Source organism: Palaemon carinicauda, chromosome 35 (assembly GCF_036898095.1).
Source record: "Palaemon carinicauda isolate YSFRI2023 chromosome 35, ASM3689809v2, whole genome shotgun sequence".
Classification (NCBI taxonomy): Eukaryota; Metazoa; Arthropoda; class Malacostraca; order Decapoda; family Palaemonidae; genus Palaemon; species Palaemon carinicauda.
The window spans coordinates 57,190,651-57,212,974 of record NC_090759.1 but is presented as its reverse complement, the minus strand read 5'-3'; the positions used below and the strand labels follow the sequence as shown (position 1 = coordinate 57,212,974).

Below are 22,324 nucleotides of genomic sequence, written 5' to 3'. Positions count from 1 at the left end.
TCCTCTTTCTTCTCCTCCTCCTCCTTCTCCTTCTTCTCCTCCACCTCCTCCTCCTCCTCCTCCTTCTCCTCCACCTCCTCCTCCTCCTCCTCCTTCTCCTCCACCTCCTCCTCCTCCTCCTCCTCCTCCTCCTCCTCCTCCTCCTCCTCCTCCTCCTCCGTCATGAGATCATTAAGTATTATTATTTTTATTACTAGCCAAGCTACAACCCTAGTTGGAAAAGCAAGATGCTATATAAGCTCAAGGGCTCCAATAGGGAAAAATAGCCCAGTGAGGAAAGGAAATTAGGAAATCTATAAATGAGAACAAATTAACAATAAATCATTCTAAAAACAGTAACAACTTCAAAACAGATATGTCATATATAATCTATAAAAAGGACTTATGTCAACCTGTTCAACATAAAAACATTGATTTAAGTCTCTCTCTCTCTCTCTCTCTCTCTCTCTCTCTCTCTCTCTCTCTCTCTCTCTCTCTCACTCTCTATTAATGAATACTGTACAATTGCTCATGTATACGTTCTAACAAATAGAATATGCAAACATATAGAGGCCATACACAGAATCTCTCTCTCTCTCTCTCTGAGATGTGTAAATAAACAAACCAAATGTAATTCACATTCAAACTCATGTATATGGATCTCTCTCTCTCTCTCTCTCTCTCTCTCTCTCTCTCTCTCTCTCTCTGAGACGTGTAAATAAATAAACCAAATGTTATTCAAATAAAGAAACCAAATGTTATTCACATTCAAACTCATGTATATGGATCTCTCTCTCTCTCTCTCTCTCTCTCTCTCTCTCTCTCTCTCTGAGAGGTGTGTAAATAAACAAACCAAACGTTATTCACATTCAAATAAACAAACCAAATGTTATTCACATTCAAACTCATGTATATCCCCACCCAATATTTCAATGAGGAGTTAGAATCACTTGCTGAAAGGAAGACCCACTTGCCGATGTGTGGTTTGTTTTGAGCAGCAGATGCATTACGTCCCCCTACTTGAATCTAGTTAAGCCCATGCCACTATCAATCCAAGGAAGGATTGATGGCCAGGTCACATCCGACTGCCCTGTTGCCAAGGGCTTCGATCCCATGGGCTGCGGAGGCTTAGAGCGGCCTTATGGGCATCCTGCGACTCAATCCATTATTGCTGGTTAGAGCGTACTAGCTACTTAGGGCTTGTTAAAGGGGCCATTAGTGCCATTTGAGTGCCTCAATGAGGGGATGTGGAGTACTACCTTGTTCCCTGATCAGCAAGAGTGGACCCTCAACAGGGGTGATCTGTAAGGGGATTTAGTACTGCATAGTTTCCTCTTAAGAGGTTATATTTGAAATTGCTTTGTACCTTCTTTTTTATCTTGGCTTCTGTTAATTAAGGAAGAGTATCACCAGAAGTTCTCAAAAGAATTTACTTGTACTATAGCTTATATGAAGTCTGTAACCGAAATGAAATTTAAGGAATGATTGATATTTATTATTATTTATTATTATTATTATTATTATTATTATTATTATTATTACTTGCTAAGCTTACAACCCTAGTTGGAAGAGCAGGATGCTACAAGCCCAAGGGCTCCAACAGAGAAAATAGCCCAGTGAGGAAAGGAAATACTATAAGAGAAGTTTAAGAACAATAATAACATTTAAATAAATCTCATATAAACTATAAATCTTCAAAATAACAAGAGGAAGAGAAACAAGGTAGAAAAGTGTACCGTAAATTTCAATCAAAATGATTGAAAAATAAAGCATTTACATTACATTTAGATAAGTGTTTGATTAAACTACTTAACAATGATAAGATTTCAGGCCTTACATAATCCTGTGGAATTTAAATAGAATTCAAACCAGATTTGATTTATGTGAATGACAAAGATTAATATCTGTGAACAACTGTTTTTATGTATCCGAAACATTGGACAATTAAACAAACATGAAAATTTACAGGGCAAAGAAAACTTGTAATGGACTTGGAACTGCTTTATACATCTAGTAAAGTCATGTAATAATAATATTGCCTATATGGGGATTGTCTTATTACTGTGCTTTACTGTATAGGCCTTAATGCGTGGATACGTCCCTGATTATACACGATATCTTCGGATAGTCGTTCCGGGAGTTAGAACCCCGTGGTACCTGATGGTAATTCTCTCATAATATCACTCACAGAAATATTATACAGTAGGAAGCTGCCGAAGGGAACTTCCATCAGGACGACATGGCTATCTCACCCAAAAATAGATTTTTTCCTACGTCAAAATGCGTTTAAAGCGCCCCTTTCTAACAAGCTGACCTTCAACTTGAGTGTTACTCCTACTTCCTCCCTTCTGTCTTGGTTTTCAACATCTTTTTAACTTGTTTTTCATAGGGCAAATGAAGGGTTTTCTTTTGCAGTTATACCTTATTGCTTAATGGTCCTAGTTCCATACATAAATCAAAAAGTAATTTTAACTATTATTACTTTTATATATTCTACTATAATATTACATGCTCTTTTAAATAATATTTAGTATACAGAAGGTCCTCAAATTACAAAATTAATTGGTCCCAATTAGCTGTTTATAAATCAAATTTTGCTAAATTTTGGCCTTGGGTAAGCCTAACGTGAATTCCATGCCTATGATTTCCATCTACAAAACTCAACAAATAGTCGAGTCTCATATGAAATAGACATCAGGTTATTATAAATACTGTTTTGCTTACTCTTAAATAATATAACATTGTTTTATTAGTATTTCTTTATCTTATCTTTTGTACTTTCTGTTTAATTTTTGTTTGTATCTGAATCTTTGTAAATTGAGGGCCTTTAACAAACTGTGATGCATTTTCATCTCGACTTGTGGAAATTGGTTCAGTTTCCTATTACTAATTGTGGAAATTGGTTCAGTTTCCTATTACTAATTGTGGAAATTGGTTCGGTTTCCTATTACTAATTGTGGAAATTGGTTCGGTTTCCTATTACTAATTGTGGAAATTGGTTCAGTTTCCTATTACTAATTGTGGAAATTGGTTCGGTTTCCTATTACTAATTGTGGAAATTGGTTCGGTTTCCTAATACTAATTGTTTCCTCTCTATTTCAGCATTATGGATTATTCCTGCTCTTCAGGTGCTTTGTTGGGGTCGGAGAAGCCAGCTACTCGACCATTGCCCCGACCATAATATCCGATCTTTTTGTCAAGGATCTCAGATCAAAGATGCTCACTGTCTTTTACTTTGCTATTCCAGTTGGAAGGTAAGGCTTTCATTTAGTTCATTTAGTTCAATTTCCTTTTCTCACTGGGCTATTTTCCCTGTTGGAGCCCCTGGGCTTGTAGCATCCCGCTTTTCCAACTAGGGTTTTAGCTTAGCAAGTAATGATAATAATAATTGTTAACCAGTATTTATGATTTGAATCTCAAACATCTTTTAATCTTTTTCTTAAAGAAAACAGAGTAAAATATGTAAAGATTTTTTTAATTTCTTGTATATATTAGCAGAAAATTATTCATTTATTAACCAGCATTTATGATGTATCTCGAATATCTGTAACCCAATTTTCCTAAATTCCTTAGTGGAATGTGTGTAAAGAATCTTTAATTTCACATATATATTAAAAAGAAATAATATTTTCACGCAGTGGTTTGGGATATATCATCGGTGCCGAAGTTAAGAAGCTCGTAGCGGCAGCAGGCACCCTCGCGATACCCTCGGAAGCGTGGCGGTACGGCCTTCGAGTGACTCCAGCCATGGGGCTACTTGCAGTGCTGTTGATTATCTTCGTCATGGAGGAACCCGAGAGAGGAGGAAGCGAGGGCGGTCAGCACTTGCAGGCTACTTCCTTCTGGAATGATCTCAAGTACCTCTTCTCAAAGTAAGGATGGTTTGCTTTTCATCTCTCATTAACCCTTTTACCCCCAAAGGACGTACTGGTACGTTTCACAAAACTCATCCCTTTAACCCCATGGACGTACCGGTATGTCCCTGCAAAAAAATGCTATAAAAAATTTCATATTTTGATAATTTTTTGAGAAAATTCAGGCATTTTCCAAGAGAATGAGACCAACCTGACCTCTCTATGACAAAAATTAAGGCTGTTAGAGCAATTTTAAAAGAATATACTGCAAAATGTGCTGGGGAAAAAATAACCCCTTGGGGGTTAAGGGTTGGAAATTTCCAAAGAGCCCGGGGGTAAAAGGGTTAAACTTCAAAGGTTCAAGCCTACAGCAAATGTTTTCATGTTGAACAGACTGACATAAGCCTCTTTTTATAGTTTATACATAAAAGATCTGTTTTAATGTTGTTACTGTTCTTAAAATATTTTATTTCAGTTGTTTATTACTTTTTATATACAAGTAGTTAGTTTATTTCCTTATTTCTGTTCCTCACTGGGCTATTTTCCCTTGTTGGAGCCCTTGGGCTTATAGCATCCTGCTTTTCCAAATAGAGTTGTAGCTTAGCTAGTACAGTAATAATAATAATAATAATAATAATAAAGGGAATTGTTAATTGGTACAAAGTTGAATGTCTGCAAAAAGTTTAAGCATTGTTTTCTCAGCCAGTGGAGTCAGTCAGAGATTTTTTGACATTTCAAGCAATTCTTTTAAGGGGCAAACTATACTAAAGAGACTAGTAGACTTTCAGTTGGATCTTGGGGTGGAGTGCGAACAGTTTGTCTTGCTTTCAGGGCATTAAAAGGGGCAATAAAGAATTTTAGTACTTTCGATCGAGAAGTATTGGCTATTCTTTGGGTTCTGGAGAGGCATCGGTTCTTTTTCGAGGACTATTTTTTGGAACTGCCGGAGGTTGTAGCTCATTAGTTTACTCATTTGGGTTCGTAGATGCTACGAAAGAATGTTTATTCCAGTAATATTTTTCTGGAATCGTGAACTGAATCTCATACTGGTTACCTAATTTTCAAGACTTTTTCTTTACAAACATTTGCTTGATCATCATCATCATCTCCTCCCATGCCTATTAACATTAAAGGGCCTCAGTTAGATTTCGCCAGTCATCTCTATCTTTGGCTTTTAATTCAATACTTATCCATTCATCATCTCCTACTTCACGCTTCATAGTCTTCAGCCATGTAGACCTGTGTCTTCCAACTGTTGTAGTGCCCTGTGTAGCCCAGTTGAAAGTTTGGTGAACTAATCTCTCTTTTGGAGTGCAAAGAGCATGTCCAAACCATCTCCATCCACCCCTCACCATGATCTCATTCAAATATGGCACTCAAGTAATCTCTCTTTTAGCTTGATAGAAGTAGTTTAAGTATGTAATTGAATTTATATGAAATCTATTTATATCTTTATCACTTATATTTCTATAGAATTTTGACTGCTATTGACCAAATCATCATCACTGGCATGCATGTCTATTGTCATATGCTTAGGTTATAATTGAAGGGAAGGAAATTGGAAAATTTCACAGATAATGCTCTATTAAATAGAATATCTGGAGAAGAAGCAATATAAACATCAGGGAACCATAGAAATAAGAAATTTTATTGTTAAAATTCTGTTTTACTAACAGCCATTTGAACTCTTACCCAACAGCAAGAGTTTCATTCTGTCGACCTTAGCGTTTACCTGCGTTACTTTTGTGGCCGGAGCTCTGGCCTGGTGGGGTCCTCTTTTCACGGAGCTTGGCGTCAAGATTCAAGAACATCCAAATTCAAAAGTGGAAGAGTAAGTTTTCCAAGATATTCTGATGTTTTTTCTGAATTTTGAGTTCCCTGTCATTTTTTCCAAATGCTGTAGTAATTGCCAAATACTTACTTTAAATTATTAGTTTATGTATTTATATATATTTTGGAAATCTGCAAAAACAATAGTGTCAAAATTGAAGATGAGTACTGTAAATTATTAGTTTAAGAAAATAATCTTTCATCATTTTAAACAAAGATAACCAATATTGCTCAGTATTTTTATCAAAATCTTAGGTAATTTTTTATTTTTATAATTGTGGTTCATAAAGTTAATGCTCAAATAAGATCTCTCCAGTTCAAATCTCAGCATTAATAGTTTGTTCGTACTGTATTTTAATTATTTCTTTTTCTGCTAATAAATCTGATTTGCTTTCATTCATGAAAAGAAAGTTGAAGATGTGGGTAATTGTTAGAAAACTTGGATGAAATTAAGTTAAAACTTATTAAAGTATTAGAATAAACTCCCATGATATAATATTTCATTTCAGTAACTCAATTTTTACATGTTTCAATGTTACTGACATTGCATCTTCAAATATTATTAATTTTCACATGTATAATTGCTTACTATCTTCACACAGCGTCGCCTTCATATTCGGAGCCATTGCCATGACGGCTGGTATTGTTGGTGTTCCATTGGGATCATTTTCAGGACAAAAACTTCGATCAAAGTAAGTTTTGTTGTATTACGTGACTTGAGATATTGATGTAATTATGTGATACTGTCATTCCTTGTGATAATTGTTTTTGTACGGCTAGTAAAACACTAATATAAACTGTATTTAATAAAAACCAATGACTAAAAAGCATAGAACATGTATAATTTTTGTAAGACTAGTTTTCCTTTTATAAATATCATTGCTTGTTATATAACTTCTGCATTCATAAGATTTTGTTATTATATTTATATTTCTTCCAACAAATTTCATAACATTTTGTCATTATTCTGTATTTCTTCCGACAGATTTCCATTCGCAGATCCAGTCGTATGTGGCACTGGGCTCTTACTGTCCTTCCCCTTACTTATGGGTGCCATGTATCTGGCACAAATAAACACTATTGCGTCTTACATTGTCGTCTTCTTCGGGCAGCTGTTTCTTAACATGAATTGGGCTGTTGTTTCGGACATTGTTTTGGTGAGAAATTTTAGAATTCAAGTTCGTATTTATAGAATAAGTAGTTGTTAACCCTTTTACCCCCAGGCTCTTTGGAAATTTCCAACCCTTAACCCCCAGGGGGTTATTTTTTTCCCAGCACATTTTGCAGTATATATTTCTTAAATTGCTCTAACAGCCTTAATTTTTGTCATAGAGAGGTCAGGTTGGTCTCATTCTCTTGGAAAATGCCAGATTTTTAAAAAAAAATTATAAAAAATATGAAAAAAAAATTTTATAGTGTTTTTTTTGCAAGGACGTACCGGTACGTCCATGGGGGTAAAGGGATGGGTTTTGTGAAACATACCAGTACGTCCTTTGGGGGTAAAAGGGTTAAATTGGCCATATAACTGATGTATCCGTCAATAGTACAAGAATATATTTTTGTGCAGAGCATCATATAAATTTCAAAAGGTTATAAGTTTTACTTTTATAAATGAAGTATACCGAGATCATTCCTTATGAAGTTTACTGTAGAGTACTAAGATTATTTTTTCTTTGTAGTATGTCGTCATCCCCACCAGGAGGTCGTCAGCAGAAGCCTTCCAGATTCTGTTCTCTCATGCTCTAGGGGATGCTGGAAGTCCCTATCTCATTGGTGTGGTAAGTTCAACATTGCACTGAAGACTTTAAATTTTATATATATTTTTATTTAGAAGTAATATTTGTAAAAAAATTATTGTACTTATTTGGAATAAATCTAGTTGTGGAAGGACTTTCCGTTATTTCAGGTTTTCAGCAAACTTTCATAAGCTGGTGCAGGCTTCATGGAAATGAGAGGATAATATATTAGGTCCTATATTTCATCAAACGTTTATTGTTTATTTAGGTAAACAATCAGAAGTAGTCACATTAGGTTTGCCATTTTTTAAATATTCTCTATAATCGAGAAATTAATTTATCAGACTAGGTCGATAACTTTAGCATTTTCTTTGTACTGCGCATGTAATTACAGGACGTATATTGCTTTTACGTCCACTGTAAGAAAATTTACTGGAACACTTTTTGATGGATTGATATCAAAGCTTTTTCTAGTTTAATTGCATATTATTTGGTCATTATTTGAGAATAGGTAAGAAAGGCTTAATAATATTGATAAAAATATTGAGATACTGTATAAATTGTGAGTGTAATGTATACTACATAAGCAGACTTTAAAAGAACAAAAGGAAAGCAAACTGGTAAAAGTATCATAAATATGGCATGTAAATTTCCTTTTAACAAATGACCTTCGAGATTTTATTTATCCTTTTTTTCATACCTTACATATTTTAAAGAAGGACTTTTTTTTGCTTCAGGTTGCAGAGGTATTCAAACCTTACATTCCACCAAGAAACGAAACCCTCATGGCAATCATCTCGCCCCAGGACAACACCACATTTTCGACTGACCTATTCAACGAGACGAGTATAGTTACTACAACTACTCCTGAACCGGAACCCGAAGATCTCTACGTTAAATTTAAGGTTGGTCAAGACAAGTATTTCTCTCTCTCCCTCTCTCTCTCTCTCTCTCTCAGCTTCAATGACTTTAGATGTCAGGATGCCTGAAAACTTTAAATCAACCAATCAATCTCTCTCTCTCTCTCTCTCTCTCTCTCTCTCTCTCTCTCTCTCTCTCTCTCTCTCTCTTTTTTTTTTTTTGAGTAATACATTATGGGTATATGATTTTTACTTGGAGTTCATTGTCAGTTTTCTTAAATTTTTAATAGATTTTCAGTCTTTTGGACATTATCTGCTAAATTTTGTTATCATAATTATGCAAAATGTAGTACAGTATGTACTTATAGATTGCTAAAAAAACAGGAGTCTTACAATGAAATATTGGAAGGGAAGGTTAATTCACAAAAAACTAAAATGCAGCACAAAAAAGCACAAGTATTTGTCATAACTTGATCAAATCACATCCATTCTAATGTGTAATGTTGGAGATTGTGTTTGCCAGAATAAGATTTCAAATGGGGTTGTACTTTTGAAATCGGGGATTGTCATTTAACAGGAGGTGACGGTTGTTAGGTTAATAATTTAATAATCTAAGATTTTGATGTGTAGACCACAGAATTTATTTCTGATCTATTTCCCAATCGGAGGTTGTGAGGTTTAATATAACTTTCTTTATCCCATTTCAACAGTCATTGCAGTACTCCATGTATATCTGTGCAGCTGTCAACATCTTTGGTGCGTTATTCTTCTACATCAATGCCTGCTACATATCTGCTGACAAAGAAGAATGTGACAGAACCATAGCAGGTTAGTTTAGGTTGTGATAACATTTTCCTGGGGCACTTAGCATGGTAACTCACAGGTGAGAACAAATGTTTGTTACTCCTTGATAGTTGTATTCCTCTGGATTAATGTTACATATTTTTTTTTTTTTCAATATTAAACTTACCCGATAATCATGTAGCTGTCAACTCCGTTGCCCGACAGAATTCTATGGAGGGATACGCCAGCTATCACAATACTAGAAGGGGGTGTACTTACAGCGCCACCTGTGGCCAGGTACTATAGTACTTCTTGTTGACACCTCTTCAATTTTTCCTCTGTCGTGCTTCCGGCAAGATGTTCTGGGATACGCTTATGATCTTCGAGTTTTTTCACGGCTAATTGGTGAAGTATTCTCTCAGATTTCGGCTGTCGCTTTACTGGAAACCTTCTTATATTAGCTAGATAGCTTTTATATAGTCCTGATTTACGGTTAACGATCTTTTGCTTGATTTTGGAAACCCCCTTGGCTACCTCTTTGGATTCAAGATGTCTGACATTTCGCAAGTCCCCTCCCATAGACGATGTAGGTCTTGTAATAGGCGTATTCCGAAGGCCTCGGTAGATCCTCACACCGCTTGTTCTGACTGTAGGGACAGGCCCTGTCAGTTAGAAAATCGATGTGAGGAATGCGCCGGACTTTCGGAACTTGAATTTGTCCGTCTTTTGAAATATTCAACTAAGTTAGAGAGAGGTAGAGTTAGGAGGAGTTCTTCTCACTCTTCGCTTTTTTCCTCACCTCATGATCCCCTACCTTTTCCTACCCCTGTAGTGGCTACCCCCGAACCTACTATTTGCCCTCCGCCTGATATGTCTGTTGTTTTGCGTGCTATTCAGGCCTTAGGCGATAAAGTAGAGTCAGTGGTAAGTGACCATAAGTCTCTTATGGCCGAGGTCAAGGATCTTAAGGTCAAGAGTGCAGTGGGTGGAATTAGTGCCAGTGCTGTGACGAGTGCTAGTGTCAGTGCAGTGCCAAGTGCTAGTGTTAGTGCCAGTGTGGTGCGTGAGGATACTTCTGTGCGAGCCAGTCGTCCTCCCAGTCCGGGACCTCTTGCAAGCTCCCAAGCCCAGGGGAGAAGCAATGTCGAAGGGCATAAGGGTTCGGCAGGCCTTGTTCGGCGCACAGAAGTATCCTCGGTGGTTGCGGGCGTGTCTTCCAAAGACCGTCACTCCCACCTGCAGACGATTGAGCCCGTCTTTTTCTCGTCCGCTGATCAACTGTCAGGGAAGAAACGTTGGACTCAGGTCTCGAGACCACTTAAACGCAGAGTCCAGTCCGCGAGTGCTCAGCCAGGCTGCAGTCATTGGCTCAGCTCTGACTCGCCGCAGTCATCAGTCGACTGCACTCCGCCCAAGAGGAGTAAGGTTCTGCCACAACAGAGCTCGACTGTTAAGGCTTTACCTCAGCCTACTGTAGTTTCTGCCGACCCTAAGTGGACTCTACTACAGTCCATGCAAGCACAGCTTTCGGACTTGATGCGTGAGTGTCGAGCTGAGAGTGTTGCGCCTCCGCCTCCGCCTGCACTCCCTCCGCCTGCGCTCGCTCCGCCTGCGCTCGCTCCGCCTGATCGCAGTACCACCTGCCAGGCGTACGATGTTGAGCCACGTTCTGAGCTTGCTGTTCCCAGTGGTGTTCAGCCTCCGCCTTCCTTAAGGCAACCTTTACAATGGGATCAGGAGGATTATACCTCTCTTCCTCCGCCTCCACTTGCTGCTCCACCAGTGATGCAACACTCGGTTGAGGTTCAACAACCTCTCCCGTCCATGGGTCTGTCTCCTCAGCTCTCGCTGCAGCGAGCTCAACCCTCCACAAGGCTAGCACCACAACTCCTTAGCCTTGCGCCTCAGGAGCCTCAGCTTGCGAGACATTTACCTTGTTCTGCGCAGCCTCTACCTCATCGCGCTCCGCTCACACCACAGGAACAGGAACTTGCTACTCCGCTTCCGCCAACCGCTCAGCAAGCGCAACCCTTGGGTTCAACCACTCATGCTAGGAGTCAGCCTCCTCCACCCATGCGCCTTCCTTCTGCTTCGTCTTTTGTTCAGCCTTTGCAGTCTGAGCCTCAGGTTTTCCCTCAACAGATACTAGAAGAGGAAACCACTAATATTGTTCCTACTCGTTCTGACTGCTGTTCAGCACTCTTGTCCGATCTCTGCGCTACACTCTGGTGATGAGGCTTCTGATGATGAGGCGGCACACCTTGATCCCTCGTCAGACGTGGATGAATCCAAGTCTTCTCCACAGTCTATTGACTTTCGTAAGGTCTTGGCTCTGCTTAGGGAGGTTTACCCAGACCACTTTGTCTCTGCTATTCCCCGCTCTCCGCCATCTGAGTTTTCGCTGGGCATACAGCAAGCCAAGTCCACCTATACTAAGCTAGTCCTAGCAAGGTCCTCTAAGAGAGCGTTAAGGATCTTAGGGGAGTGGCTGCAGACTAAGCAACACCTTGGCAAAACTTCTTTCATGTTTCCTCCGACTAAGCTCACTTCGAAAGCGAGCGTTTGGTATGCCACAGGAGAAGCACCAGGCTTGGGAGTACCTGCCTCTGCCCAGGCTGACTTCTCAAGTCTGGTAGACTCGCCTCGGAGAACTGCAATGAGGCGCTCTAAGGTTTGCTGGACCTTCTCAGACCTTGATCACTTACTGAAGGGCGTATTTAGAGCATTTGAGATGTTCAACTTTCTAGACTGGTGCCTGGGAGCCCTCAGCAAGAAGACCTCTCCTGCAGACAAGGATTCTGCCATGCTATTAATGTCCTGCATGGATAAGGCCATTAGAGATGGATCTGGTGAGCTTGCGTCGATGTTTGTATCAGGGGTTCTGAAGAAAAGGGAACAGCTGTGTACCTTCCTTTCCTCCAGCATTACACCTTGTCAAAGGTCACAACTCCTTTTCGCTCCACTCTCGAAGTTCCTCTTCCCCGAAGAGCTGGTTAAGGACTTGTCTGCTGCCCTGATACAAAAGGACACACACGATCTTGTAGCCTCATCGGCTCGTAAGTCTAAGGTTGCTACCTCAGTCCCCAGGACTTATCGCTCCCCAGTGGCTGATACCCCTGCTACGAGGTTCATACCGCCCTTTCGTGGTAGAGCCCCCAGCCGAGGAAGCTCCCGTCCAGACTCTTCCAGGAGCAGGTCTAGGAAAGGCTCCAAGACCTCTAAAGGAAAAAACTGACTCTCCGCATCTCCAGACAGCAGTAGGAGCCAGACTCAAGATCTTCTGGCAAGCCTGGGAAAAGAGAGGTGCAGACGCCCAGTCTGTCAGTTGGCTGAGGGACGGTTACAGGATTCCATTCTGCCTAAAACCACCTCTGACCACATCTCCCATCAACCTCTCTCCCAACTACAAAGAAGAGGACAAGAGGCTAGCTTTGCACCAGGAGGTGTCGCTTCTTGTGCAGAAGAAGGCAGTGGTTATAGTCCGGGACCATCAATCCCCGGGCTTCTACAACCGTCTCTTTCTAGTGGCCAAGAAGACAGGAGGTTGGAGACCGGTGCTGGACGTCAGCGCGCTCAACGCGTATGTCACCAAGCAGACGTTCACGATGGAGACGACGAAGTCGGTCCTAGCAGCGGTCAGGCAGGAGGACTGGATGGTCTCGTTGGACTTGAAAGATGCCTACTTTCACGTTCCTATTCATCCAGACTCCCAACCTTTCCTGAGATTCGTTTTTGGAAAGGTTGTCTATCAATTCCAAGCCCTGTGTTTTGGCCTAAGCACAGCTCCTATGGTGTTCACTCTTCTGATGAGGAATATAGCAAAATTCCTCCACTTATCGGACATCAGAGCCTCCCTCTACTTAGACGACTGGCTGTTGAGAGCCTCCACGAGTCGTCGCTGTCTGGAGAGTCTCAACTGGACTTTGGACTTAATCAGAGAACTGGGTCTGTTAGTCAACGTAGAAAAGTCCCAGCTCATTCCCTCTCAATCCATTGTGTACCTGGGAATGGAGATTCGGAGTCAGGATTTTCGGGCTTTTCCATCGGCCCCCAGGATAAGCCAAGCCCTAGAGTGCATCATGAGCATGCTGAAGAGGAGCAGTTGCTCGGTGAGACAGTGGATGAGTCTCACAGGGACCCTTTCATCACTGGCCCTGTTCGTCGAACTAGGGAGACTCCACCTCCGCCCTCTTCAATTCCATCTTGCAGCTCATTGGGACAAGGGTTCGACTCTCGAAGCAGTCTCTATCCCAATCACCCAAGAGATGAAGACCACTCTCCTGTGGTGGAAGAACAATCTCCTTCTCAGGGAGGGCCTATCGTTGGCTGTTCAGACCCCCAATCTTCATCTCTTCTCAGATGCATCGGACTCGGGCTGGGGTGCGACCTTGAACGGACGGGAATGCTCGGGAACGTGGAACGAGGAACAGGGAATGCTCCACATCAACTGCAAGGAGCTACTAGCAGTTCATTTAGCCCTGCTGAACTTCAAGTCCCTCCTGCTAGGCAAAGTGGTGGAGGTGAACTCAGACAACACCACAGCCTTGGCTTACATCTCCAAGCAAGGAGGGACCCATTCGAGGAGCCTATACGAGATCGCAAGGGACCTCCTCATTTGGTCAAGAGGTCTAAACCTCACTCTGGTCACGAGGTTCATTCAGGGCAATATGAACGTCTCAGCAGATCGCCTAAGCAGAAGGAATCAGGTCATTCCCACGGAATGGACCCTCCACAAGAGTGTGTGCAACAGACTTTGGACCTTGTGGGGTCAACCTACCATAGATCTGTTTGCCACCTCCATGACCAAGAGACTTCCGCTGTACTGTTCCCCAGTTCCAGACCCTGCAGCAGTTCATGTGGATGCTTTCCTACTGAACTGGTCCCATCTCGACCTTTACGCATTCCCACCGTTCAAGATAATAAACAAGGTTCTGCAGAAATTCATCTCGCACGAAGGGACACGGCTGACGCTGGTTGCTCCCCTTTGGCCTGCAAGAGAATGGTTCACAGAGGTACTTCAATGGCTAGTCGACATCCCCAGGACTCTACCTCTAAGAGTGGACCTTCTACGTCAACCTCACGTAGACAGGTTGCACCCAAACCTCCACGCTCTTCGGCTGACTGCCTTCAGACTGTCGAAAGATTCGCTAGAGCTAGAGGCTTTTCGAAGGAGGCAGCCAGTGCGATTGCCAGAGCAAGAAGGGTTTCCACTCGTAGAGTCTACCAATCTAAGTGGGAAGTCTTCCGGAGCTGGTGTAGAGCTAATTCAGTATCCTCTACCAATACCTCTGTGACCCAAATAGCTGACTTCCTTCTACATCTTAGGAATGAGAGATCCCTTTCAGCCCCTACGATTAAAGGGTATAGGAGTATGTTGGCTTCAGTTCTCCGCCACAGAGGTTTGGACCTTTCTTCCAACAAGGACCTTCAAGACATCCTTAAGTCTTTTGAGACGTCTAAAGAGCGTCGTCTATCCACTCCAGGCTGGAACCTAGACGTAGTCTTAAGGTTCCTTATGTCACCTAGGTTCGAACCTCTCCAGTCAGCTTCCTTCAAGGACCTTACCCTCAAGACTCTTTTTCTCGTCTGCCTTGCAACAGCTAAGAGAGTCAGTGAGGTTCATGCCTTCAGCAAGAACATTGGTTTCACGACCGAATCTGCAACATGTTCTTTTCAGCTCGGATTCCTAGCAAAGAACGAACTTCCTTCACGTCCTTGGCCTAGATCGTTCGAAATACCTAGCCTCTCCAACATGGTAGGTAACGAACTAGAGAGAGTTCTTTGCCCTGTCAGAGCTCTCAAGTATTATCTTAAGAGGTCTAAACCTATTCGAGGACAGTCAGAAGCCTTATGGTGTGCCATCAAGAAACCGTCGAGGCCCATGTCCAAGAACGGGGTTTCGTATTATATAAGGCTTCTGATTAGAGAAGCCCATTCTCACTTAAAGGAGGAAGACCTTGCATTGCTGAAGGTAAGGACCCACGAAGTAAGAGCCGTAGCTACTTCGATGGCCTTTAATAAAAACCGTTCTCTGCAGAGCATAATGGATGCAACCTATTGGAGGAGCAAGTCAGTGTTTGCATCATTTTATCTTAAAGATGTCCAGTCTCTTTACGAGAACTGCTACACCCTGGGACCATTCGTAGCAGCGAGTGCAGTAGTAGGTGAGGGCTCAGCCACTACATTCCCTTAATCCCATAACCTTTTTTAACCTTTCTCTTGAATGCTTTTATTGTTGTTTTTATGGTTGTTACGGTAGGCTAAGAAGCCTTCCGCATCCTTTTGATTTGGCGGGTGGTCTATTCATTCTTGAGAAGCGCCTGGGTTAGAGGTTTTGTAGAGGTCCTTTAGTAGGGGTTGCAACCCTATATACTTTAGCACCTTTGGGTTGATTCAGCCTCCAAGAGGAACGCTGCGCTCAGTAAGGAAGACGAACTTAAAAAAGAGGCAGAGTAACGGTTCAATTCGACTTCCTTACCAGGTTCTTATTATTTCATTGTTATTTGAGATAACTGTTATATGAAATATGGGATACTTAGCTATCCTTTAATCTTGTACACTGGTTTTCACCCACCCCCCTGGGTGTGAATCAGCTACATGATTATCGGGTAAGTTTAATATTGAAAAATGTTATTTTTATTAGTAAAATAAATTTTTGAATATACTTACCCGATAATCATGATTTAATTGACCCTCCCTTCCTCCCCATAGAGAACCAGTGGATCGAGGAAAAATTGAAGAGGTGTCAACAAGAAGTACTATAGTACCTGGCCACAGGTGGCGCTGTAAGTACACCCCCTTCTAGTATTGTGATAGCTGGCGTATCCCTCCATAGAATTCTGTCGGGCAACGGAGTTGACAGCTACATGATTATCGGGTAAGTATATTCAAAAATTTATTTTACTAATAAAAATAACATTTTTACAGTGTAAGGAACTTTTATGTTTGATGTTTGCCTCTATGATCTTATGAGTATAGATTTTATGGAAATTTATTATTCAAACTACTACAGACACTCGTTGAGATACTACCGCTAGAGAGTTATAAAGTTGGATTATTCTTTCTCCTCTTTCCTAATACATTTGACAACACTAAGGTAACTGAAAAATTCAAGGGGTCAACTACTGCAATCATTGTTCAGTGGCTACTTTCCACTCGGTGAGGGTAGAAGAGACACTTTAGCTATGATAAGCAGCTCTTCTACTGTAGGAGAACGTCACTTTAAAATTAAACCATTGTTCTATAGTCTAGGGTACTGCCATAGTCTCTTTACAATGGTATTCCACTTTCTTGTATTAGCGGTTCTCTTGTTTGAGGGTACACTCGGACATACTATTCTACCTGTTTCTTATTTCCTATCCTCACAGGGCTATTTTCCCTGTTGGAGTCCTTGTGCTTATAGCATCCTGCTTTTCCAACTAGGTTTGTAACTTAGCTAATAATAATAATATTCAGTCAGGACTTGTTGTTTGGGTTTTATGCTGTTTAATAGCTTTTAATAACACCGTTCTCTCATTCACAAATATAGCAGTTGTTTACAATGCTCCAGAGATATAATTTATCAAATTTATTAAAATGGGGTAACATAGATGGATAAAATATGTTCACCCACTGATTGAAACTGGAGTTTGATTTCTTGACATTAAGTAAAGTTCACAATTTTTAATATATCCACAAAAGGTTGTGGTACATAAACATAAGTTGGCTTTATCTTTCTCCTTTTATATCATTAACACTCGAACATATCCCCTCGAGTGAGAAATTAATACAATTTTCATTGTGCTGTACCCCTAATCCCCGTAGCATTTGTCTCTCGTTTCGTCCGTTCCCTGATATTTTTCCAGCCGTTTGTTTCAGGTGACGGATAGCTTGGTCCTCTTTGTGATTATGAAAAGTTTGTTCATGTCTCAGTCTCAAGAAGGGCTAAAATAGCTTACCTAAATCTAGTCCATTTGTTTTTGCATTTCATGTCTTTGATATGCTGGCTCCAAATTATTTATTCTTGTGTTTTACATGCATCAATGTGTTTCTTTCATTTTACTTACAACTTCAGAAATGATAGGGATTATTATGATCTAAAATTCATATTTTGCCTTTTTTTATAAAAGTACTGGAAAAGATTACCTTGCGATAAAAGTCATTGTCTCTTTATCTATTATCATTTTGTAATTATGACTTTGGTTGTGAATAAATGTTCCTTCATCAGCAAATCATTTTTTCCATGATAGAGTTCTAAGGGGTATTAAATTAATATTTGCTTTGATTCTGTACCTCTCCAAAGCCAGTTGATTTTAAATGAATGTGCTGTTTAAGGATGAACTGTACTTTATTTAATTACTCTAATTTTTTCTCATTTGCTTTTATCTTCCTTCCCCTACAGACTTGAAATATTTTTCCCATTATGAGGAGTTAGTCCCCCTGTCTCGAGGTTGGTTTAGGCCTTCATGAGCATTATTTTCTACCCATAAGTTTTTCATCAAGCTTGAAGTTGTGATTGTATTTTCACTGACCATTCATTGAAAGATTTGCTCAGTTTCCCCCCCCCCCCACCTTCAAAAGTTCAACAGCACGGTCTTTAGTATTGTCTAATTCTGGTAGATGGAATCTTAACCCTTTTACCCGCAGGCTATTTGGAAATTTCCAACCCTTAACCCCCGGGGGTTATTTTTTTCCCAGCACATTTTGCAATATATATATTTTTTAAATTGCTCTAACAGCCTTAATTTTTGTCATAGAGAGGTCAGGTTAGTCTCATTCTCTTGGAAAATGCCTGAATTTTCTCAAAAATTTATCAAATATGAAAAAAAAAAAAAAAAATTTATAGCATTTTTTTGCAAGGCTGTACCGGTACGTCCATGGGGGTAAAGGGATGGCTTTTGTGAAACGTACCAGTACGTCCTTTGGGGGTAAAAGGGTTAATCAGTCTCTCATCTCTGATAATGTTCCTTTTTACCAAAGGTTTACAAAAACTGAGAACTGTACTTTGAGCTGAGGCAAGAATCATAATAACCAGCTTGGCCTTGTTACCAAATACCTTTCAGATTTTTCTTAATCACATTAACCCTTTTACCCCCAAAGGACGTACTGGTACGTTTCACAAAAGCCATCCCTTTACCCCCATGGACGTACCGGTACGTCCTTGCAAAAAAATGCTATAAAAATTTTTTTTTTCATATTTTTGATAAATTTTTGAGAAAATTCAGGCATTTTCCAAGAGAATGAGACCAACCTGACCTCTCTATGACAAAAATTAAGGCTGTTAGAGCAATTTAAAAAATATATACTGCAAAATGTGCTGGGAAAAAAATAACCCCCGGGGGTTAGGGGTTGGAAATTTCCAAATAGCCTGGGGGTAAAAGGGTTAATTACGCTGACAGAATTACAGTGACAAAAGTCATAATTGTTTAGATTTAACAGGAAAATTTACTTCTCCAAGACTTCTAGATTCTAACATTTTGCAACTCATTCCTGTATCTCCTATTTTATTATAAGCTTTACAAAAAAAAAAAAAAAAAAAAATTAAAATCAATACAAAGTGAATTACTAATTGAACAATTGACATTATTCAACTAACCTACCCCAGTTCATATGTATGGTATGATGTTCAATTGCACGTTGGTTGGGCTTTGTGATTCTTGAGAATTTTAATTCGAAGGTCTCAGTTGAGCTACTTTGTGTAACAGGAATTTTCATTAAACTGCTGTCAGCCCAGTTACCACAAGTTAATTTAATTGAGTTTTTTTTTTTCTTTATAATTTGTGTGTACTATTGACTTGAATACATAGTCATAGGATCTGTTTAGAATTGTTTTGAAATGTATTGGCACTGAAAGAGAAAAAGAAGAAAATTAACATCCCTTAAAACTGCTTGGTATGCTGTGGAACACTGGAAAGGTTGTGTTTACCCTTGCTGGTTTGTTCCATATTTTATTACCCCATCTTTTCATTACAACCAATCCTTTTAAGAATCTTTACAAGTCTGGATTTTGAGTAATGAATGTCAATTATTTAGAATGCATGGTATTGGGTTAGATGTGGACCCAAGCAGGATTTTGTTTCCATATACAATTTTCTCTTTCCATTCACTGCAGTGGCGCGGCGGCCAGGTCCGTCTCTTTCAGCCGGTTCCAAGCGCTCCACGCAATACGTCCTATCTTTGCTAACTCAAGCCCTCTGCGTCAATAGGCATAGGAGGAGATGATACAATAGTCTTCATGAGCTATATTATGGTTTCCCCTCATTTGACATATATCCAATCCTCTTTATTAACTTTATTAAGGTTTCCCTTAGATTGGACATGTTACTTGCTTAGTGGGAAAGTAATTGTGAGGTTTTGTTACAGAATCGGGAACCTCCAGGGGCATTGTACCCTCATCTTAGAAACCAACATGTTATGAAATAGTTTTATATTTAAAAGGTAAATTAATGATCACAAGGATGATACAAATATGTTAGGGTCTCAACAGTGGACATCTTGGTAATATTTATACAATATACTGTACTTTACATGCATACACTCCATTATTCAAAAATATTCGTGACTGGACATCATCCTTTATGATAGTTGTATGAGAAGATTTTGAGTTCTTATGCCAAACTAGTTTTCAAGGCTGAAAGACTAAACTGTTAAATTTTACAGCATGTGCCTGAACTAAAGTTCTATTTGTAGGACATTTTTGTACATTACGAGCCATAAAAACAAAGAAAATAATTTTTAAACGTACAAAGTAAACAAAAGAACTGTACGGTACAGTGGAAGTACCCTTTAAATGCAGCCTTTAACTTTTAATTCTATTTGTTTAGTGTACTTACTACCTGTTGAGAGTAGCTAAGTTCAACTTCAATAGTAGTATATAATACTGTAGTATTATATAATAGTCAAGCAAAAGGTTCCTTTTTTTTATATAACGAGAAATAGTAGAATATTAAGTAGAGTTCCCTTGCTTGAGGTACACTGGGGCACACTATTCTATCGTTTTATAGTTTATACTGTATAAGGAAGATCTGTTTTAATGTTACTGTTCTTAGGATATTTTATTTTAACTTTCACCTGTCCATTACTTCTCTTGTAGTGTATTTATTTTTTGTTGCCTTTCTTCACTGGGCTGTTTTTCCTTTTTGAAGCCCTTGGGCTTATAGCATCCTACTTTTCCAAATAGAGTCGTAACTTAGTAATAATATTAATAATAATAATCCAAGTTATTGAAAGTATTTAAATAATAGTTTAACTAGACAATTAACGTTGTAACTTTTTTCCAGGCGAGGCGGAAGACGAAGAAGCCAGCTCGAACAGCAGTCGTAGCATATCGACACCCGAAGACCCCGAAGAGGAACAGACGCAGAACCTCCTCACTTGAGGTCTAGGATTGAATTAGGCTCATATCACTGATCATCTCTGCTCCAGGATGCTTTGTTGCATCCTGAACATTGCCATCCATAAATGTTGAATCCTATTTTTATTTTGTCTATAAGGACACCTTTGGAAAAAGGTTAACTGTGATCATCTCTCTCACCATATCTCAAGAGTCCTTCTGCTTAACTTAGGCAATGATTATAAAGGAAAAGCTTTTAGATGATTTTTCTTTGTACTGTATTCAGGAAAAAGAAACTTCGAGTGCACTGTCTTGCTGTAAAGGTTGAGACCAAAGTTTAATTTAAGATTCTCAAGGAACGATCAAGAAAGGAAGCAGATTTATATGTGAAAGGTGAACTCAGATGTATAGTTTTGTGTATTTTTATACAAAGATAATAAACTTTTCATTGAAATTAAGTTAATTCTACAGTAATGTTGAGTAATTTAGTGCCCCTCTGGATGAGTGAAGTTTCTAGAATCAGGCTCTGTGATGATATGAATAAATGAAAATTTATTGTAGGATACATACATGTACTTTGTGAATCACTACAATACATCAGTCTTTTTGGAGTGCCAATTTATACTTTCAAGTAAATCATTTTCACTTTACGAAGAAACGAAAGTCCAAGAAAGTGACTGTGAACTTTTTAGTATTGCCAAGTCTGTTTAAAAAAGGAATATACCACAGAACAGGTATCTGGGCGACTTCAAACGTTTTGTGAAGGTTGTTAAATAAGAATTTCAATAACTTTGCTAGAAAATGACATTGGAAAATTTCTTGCAATAATAGACATCTGTTGTGTAAATACTGTACTGTATAGTGTAATTACACTTAAGGAAGTGTGATTATATTTTCCATTTTCCAAGTCACCATACCAGTCGGTATTGTATATAAAGAAAGTGTTCCTCTACAAAGCTTTACTACGACTTGTAATAAGTACGTCCAAACAGAGCAATTTTTAATTTATTCTTTTGTTACAAAGTTTAAGTGAGATTTTCATAACTGCACCAGCCAAGACATATCCTACTCCATGACATGTTTCTTCATGTTGCTCTCATTCATCGTAAACCTTAGGAAATTTATAGCGCAGGAGTATAAATGGAAGATGTCTGCTGATTCCCAGGAGTGTGTTTCTATATCGATGATGAACCGAGGACCTAATTTCTTTTTCCTTTATTTACTATAAATTGACAAAGGGATGAGTGGGCTCCTGGATTATATCTTTTATGAAAAATTTCAGTCATTGGTAAAGGATTTCTTTGTACTACTGCAGCATGGGTCTTATTTCAAGGAAAAGTATAGTTATACCTAATCTATTGTTTTGCCTCGGGAATTTGTTCAAATGAGAGGTATCAGTGCGAAGAAAATTTTTTTAAGGTTCTCCCAATTATCATCTTCATGTGCTCTTTCTAAATTAATTTAAAAAGCAGCATTTGCAATTAGAAGCAGCCCATTCCAAGTCTTATATGCTTTTATGTATTGAATGTACAGTAGTTGTATGATGTTTTGTGTTGCAGTGTGGCGTTTATTTTTAATTACCAGGCAGAGGAAACGTTAGGCTTTTTAGGTGATTGAAGTAAAACTGTTGCCGAAAACTCTAAATAGGTATAGTTCAGTTAAGAACTTTGCTAACCAGATAGCAGCTTTGGTAGGAAATTTTGCAGAACAAAGAATGTAATAGATTAAAGATTTTTGCCAAAAGTGCTTGACGTAACTTTCGAAAACGAATCGGCAAATATGTGAAAATCCTCAGACTGTAAAGTTTACTTGTGAGAAATTTAGCAAATTTAATCCAGATTTTCCTTGGCCAAATAATTACAATTAATAATTATAATAATGAACAATATTATACCTTTATACCGTTACTTATGCTTGAAAGAATTCAATGAGGCAACATTAAGTACAGGGTAATATTTGAGGGTAATATTT

At 39.2% G+C, this 22,324-nt stretch overlaps 1 protein-coding gene across 2 annotated transcripts in view; it reads left to right on the top strand.

Moving 5' to 3' along the window:
* LOC137627767 (protein spinster-like) overlaps positions 1–20,821 on the top strand; it is a 118,996-nt gene extending 98,175 nt beyond the window's left edge. For both annotated transcript variants that reach the window (XM_068359066.1, XM_068359064.1), the window contains exons 3-11: positions 3,082–3,233; positions 3,618–3,851; positions 5,533–5,664; positions 6,266–6,355; positions 6,649–6,820; positions 7,343–7,441; positions 8,137–8,304; positions 8,970–9,087; positions 20,301–20,821. In XM_068359066.1, the coding sequence (XP_068215167.1) occupies positions 3,082–3,233; positions 3,618–3,851; positions 5,533–5,664; positions 6,266–6,355; positions 6,649–6,820; positions 7,343–7,441; positions 8,137–8,304; positions 8,970–9,087; positions 20,301–20,398 (1,263 nt within the window). In that variant the 3' untranslated portion in view covers positions 20,399–20,821. The remainder of the gene's footprint in view (positions 1–3,081; positions 3,234–3,617; positions 3,852–5,532; positions 5,665–6,265; positions 6,356–6,648; positions 6,821–7,342; positions 7,442–8,136; positions 8,305–8,969; positions 9,088–20,300) is intronic.
* Positions 20,822–22,324: the final 1,503 nt, after the last annotated feature.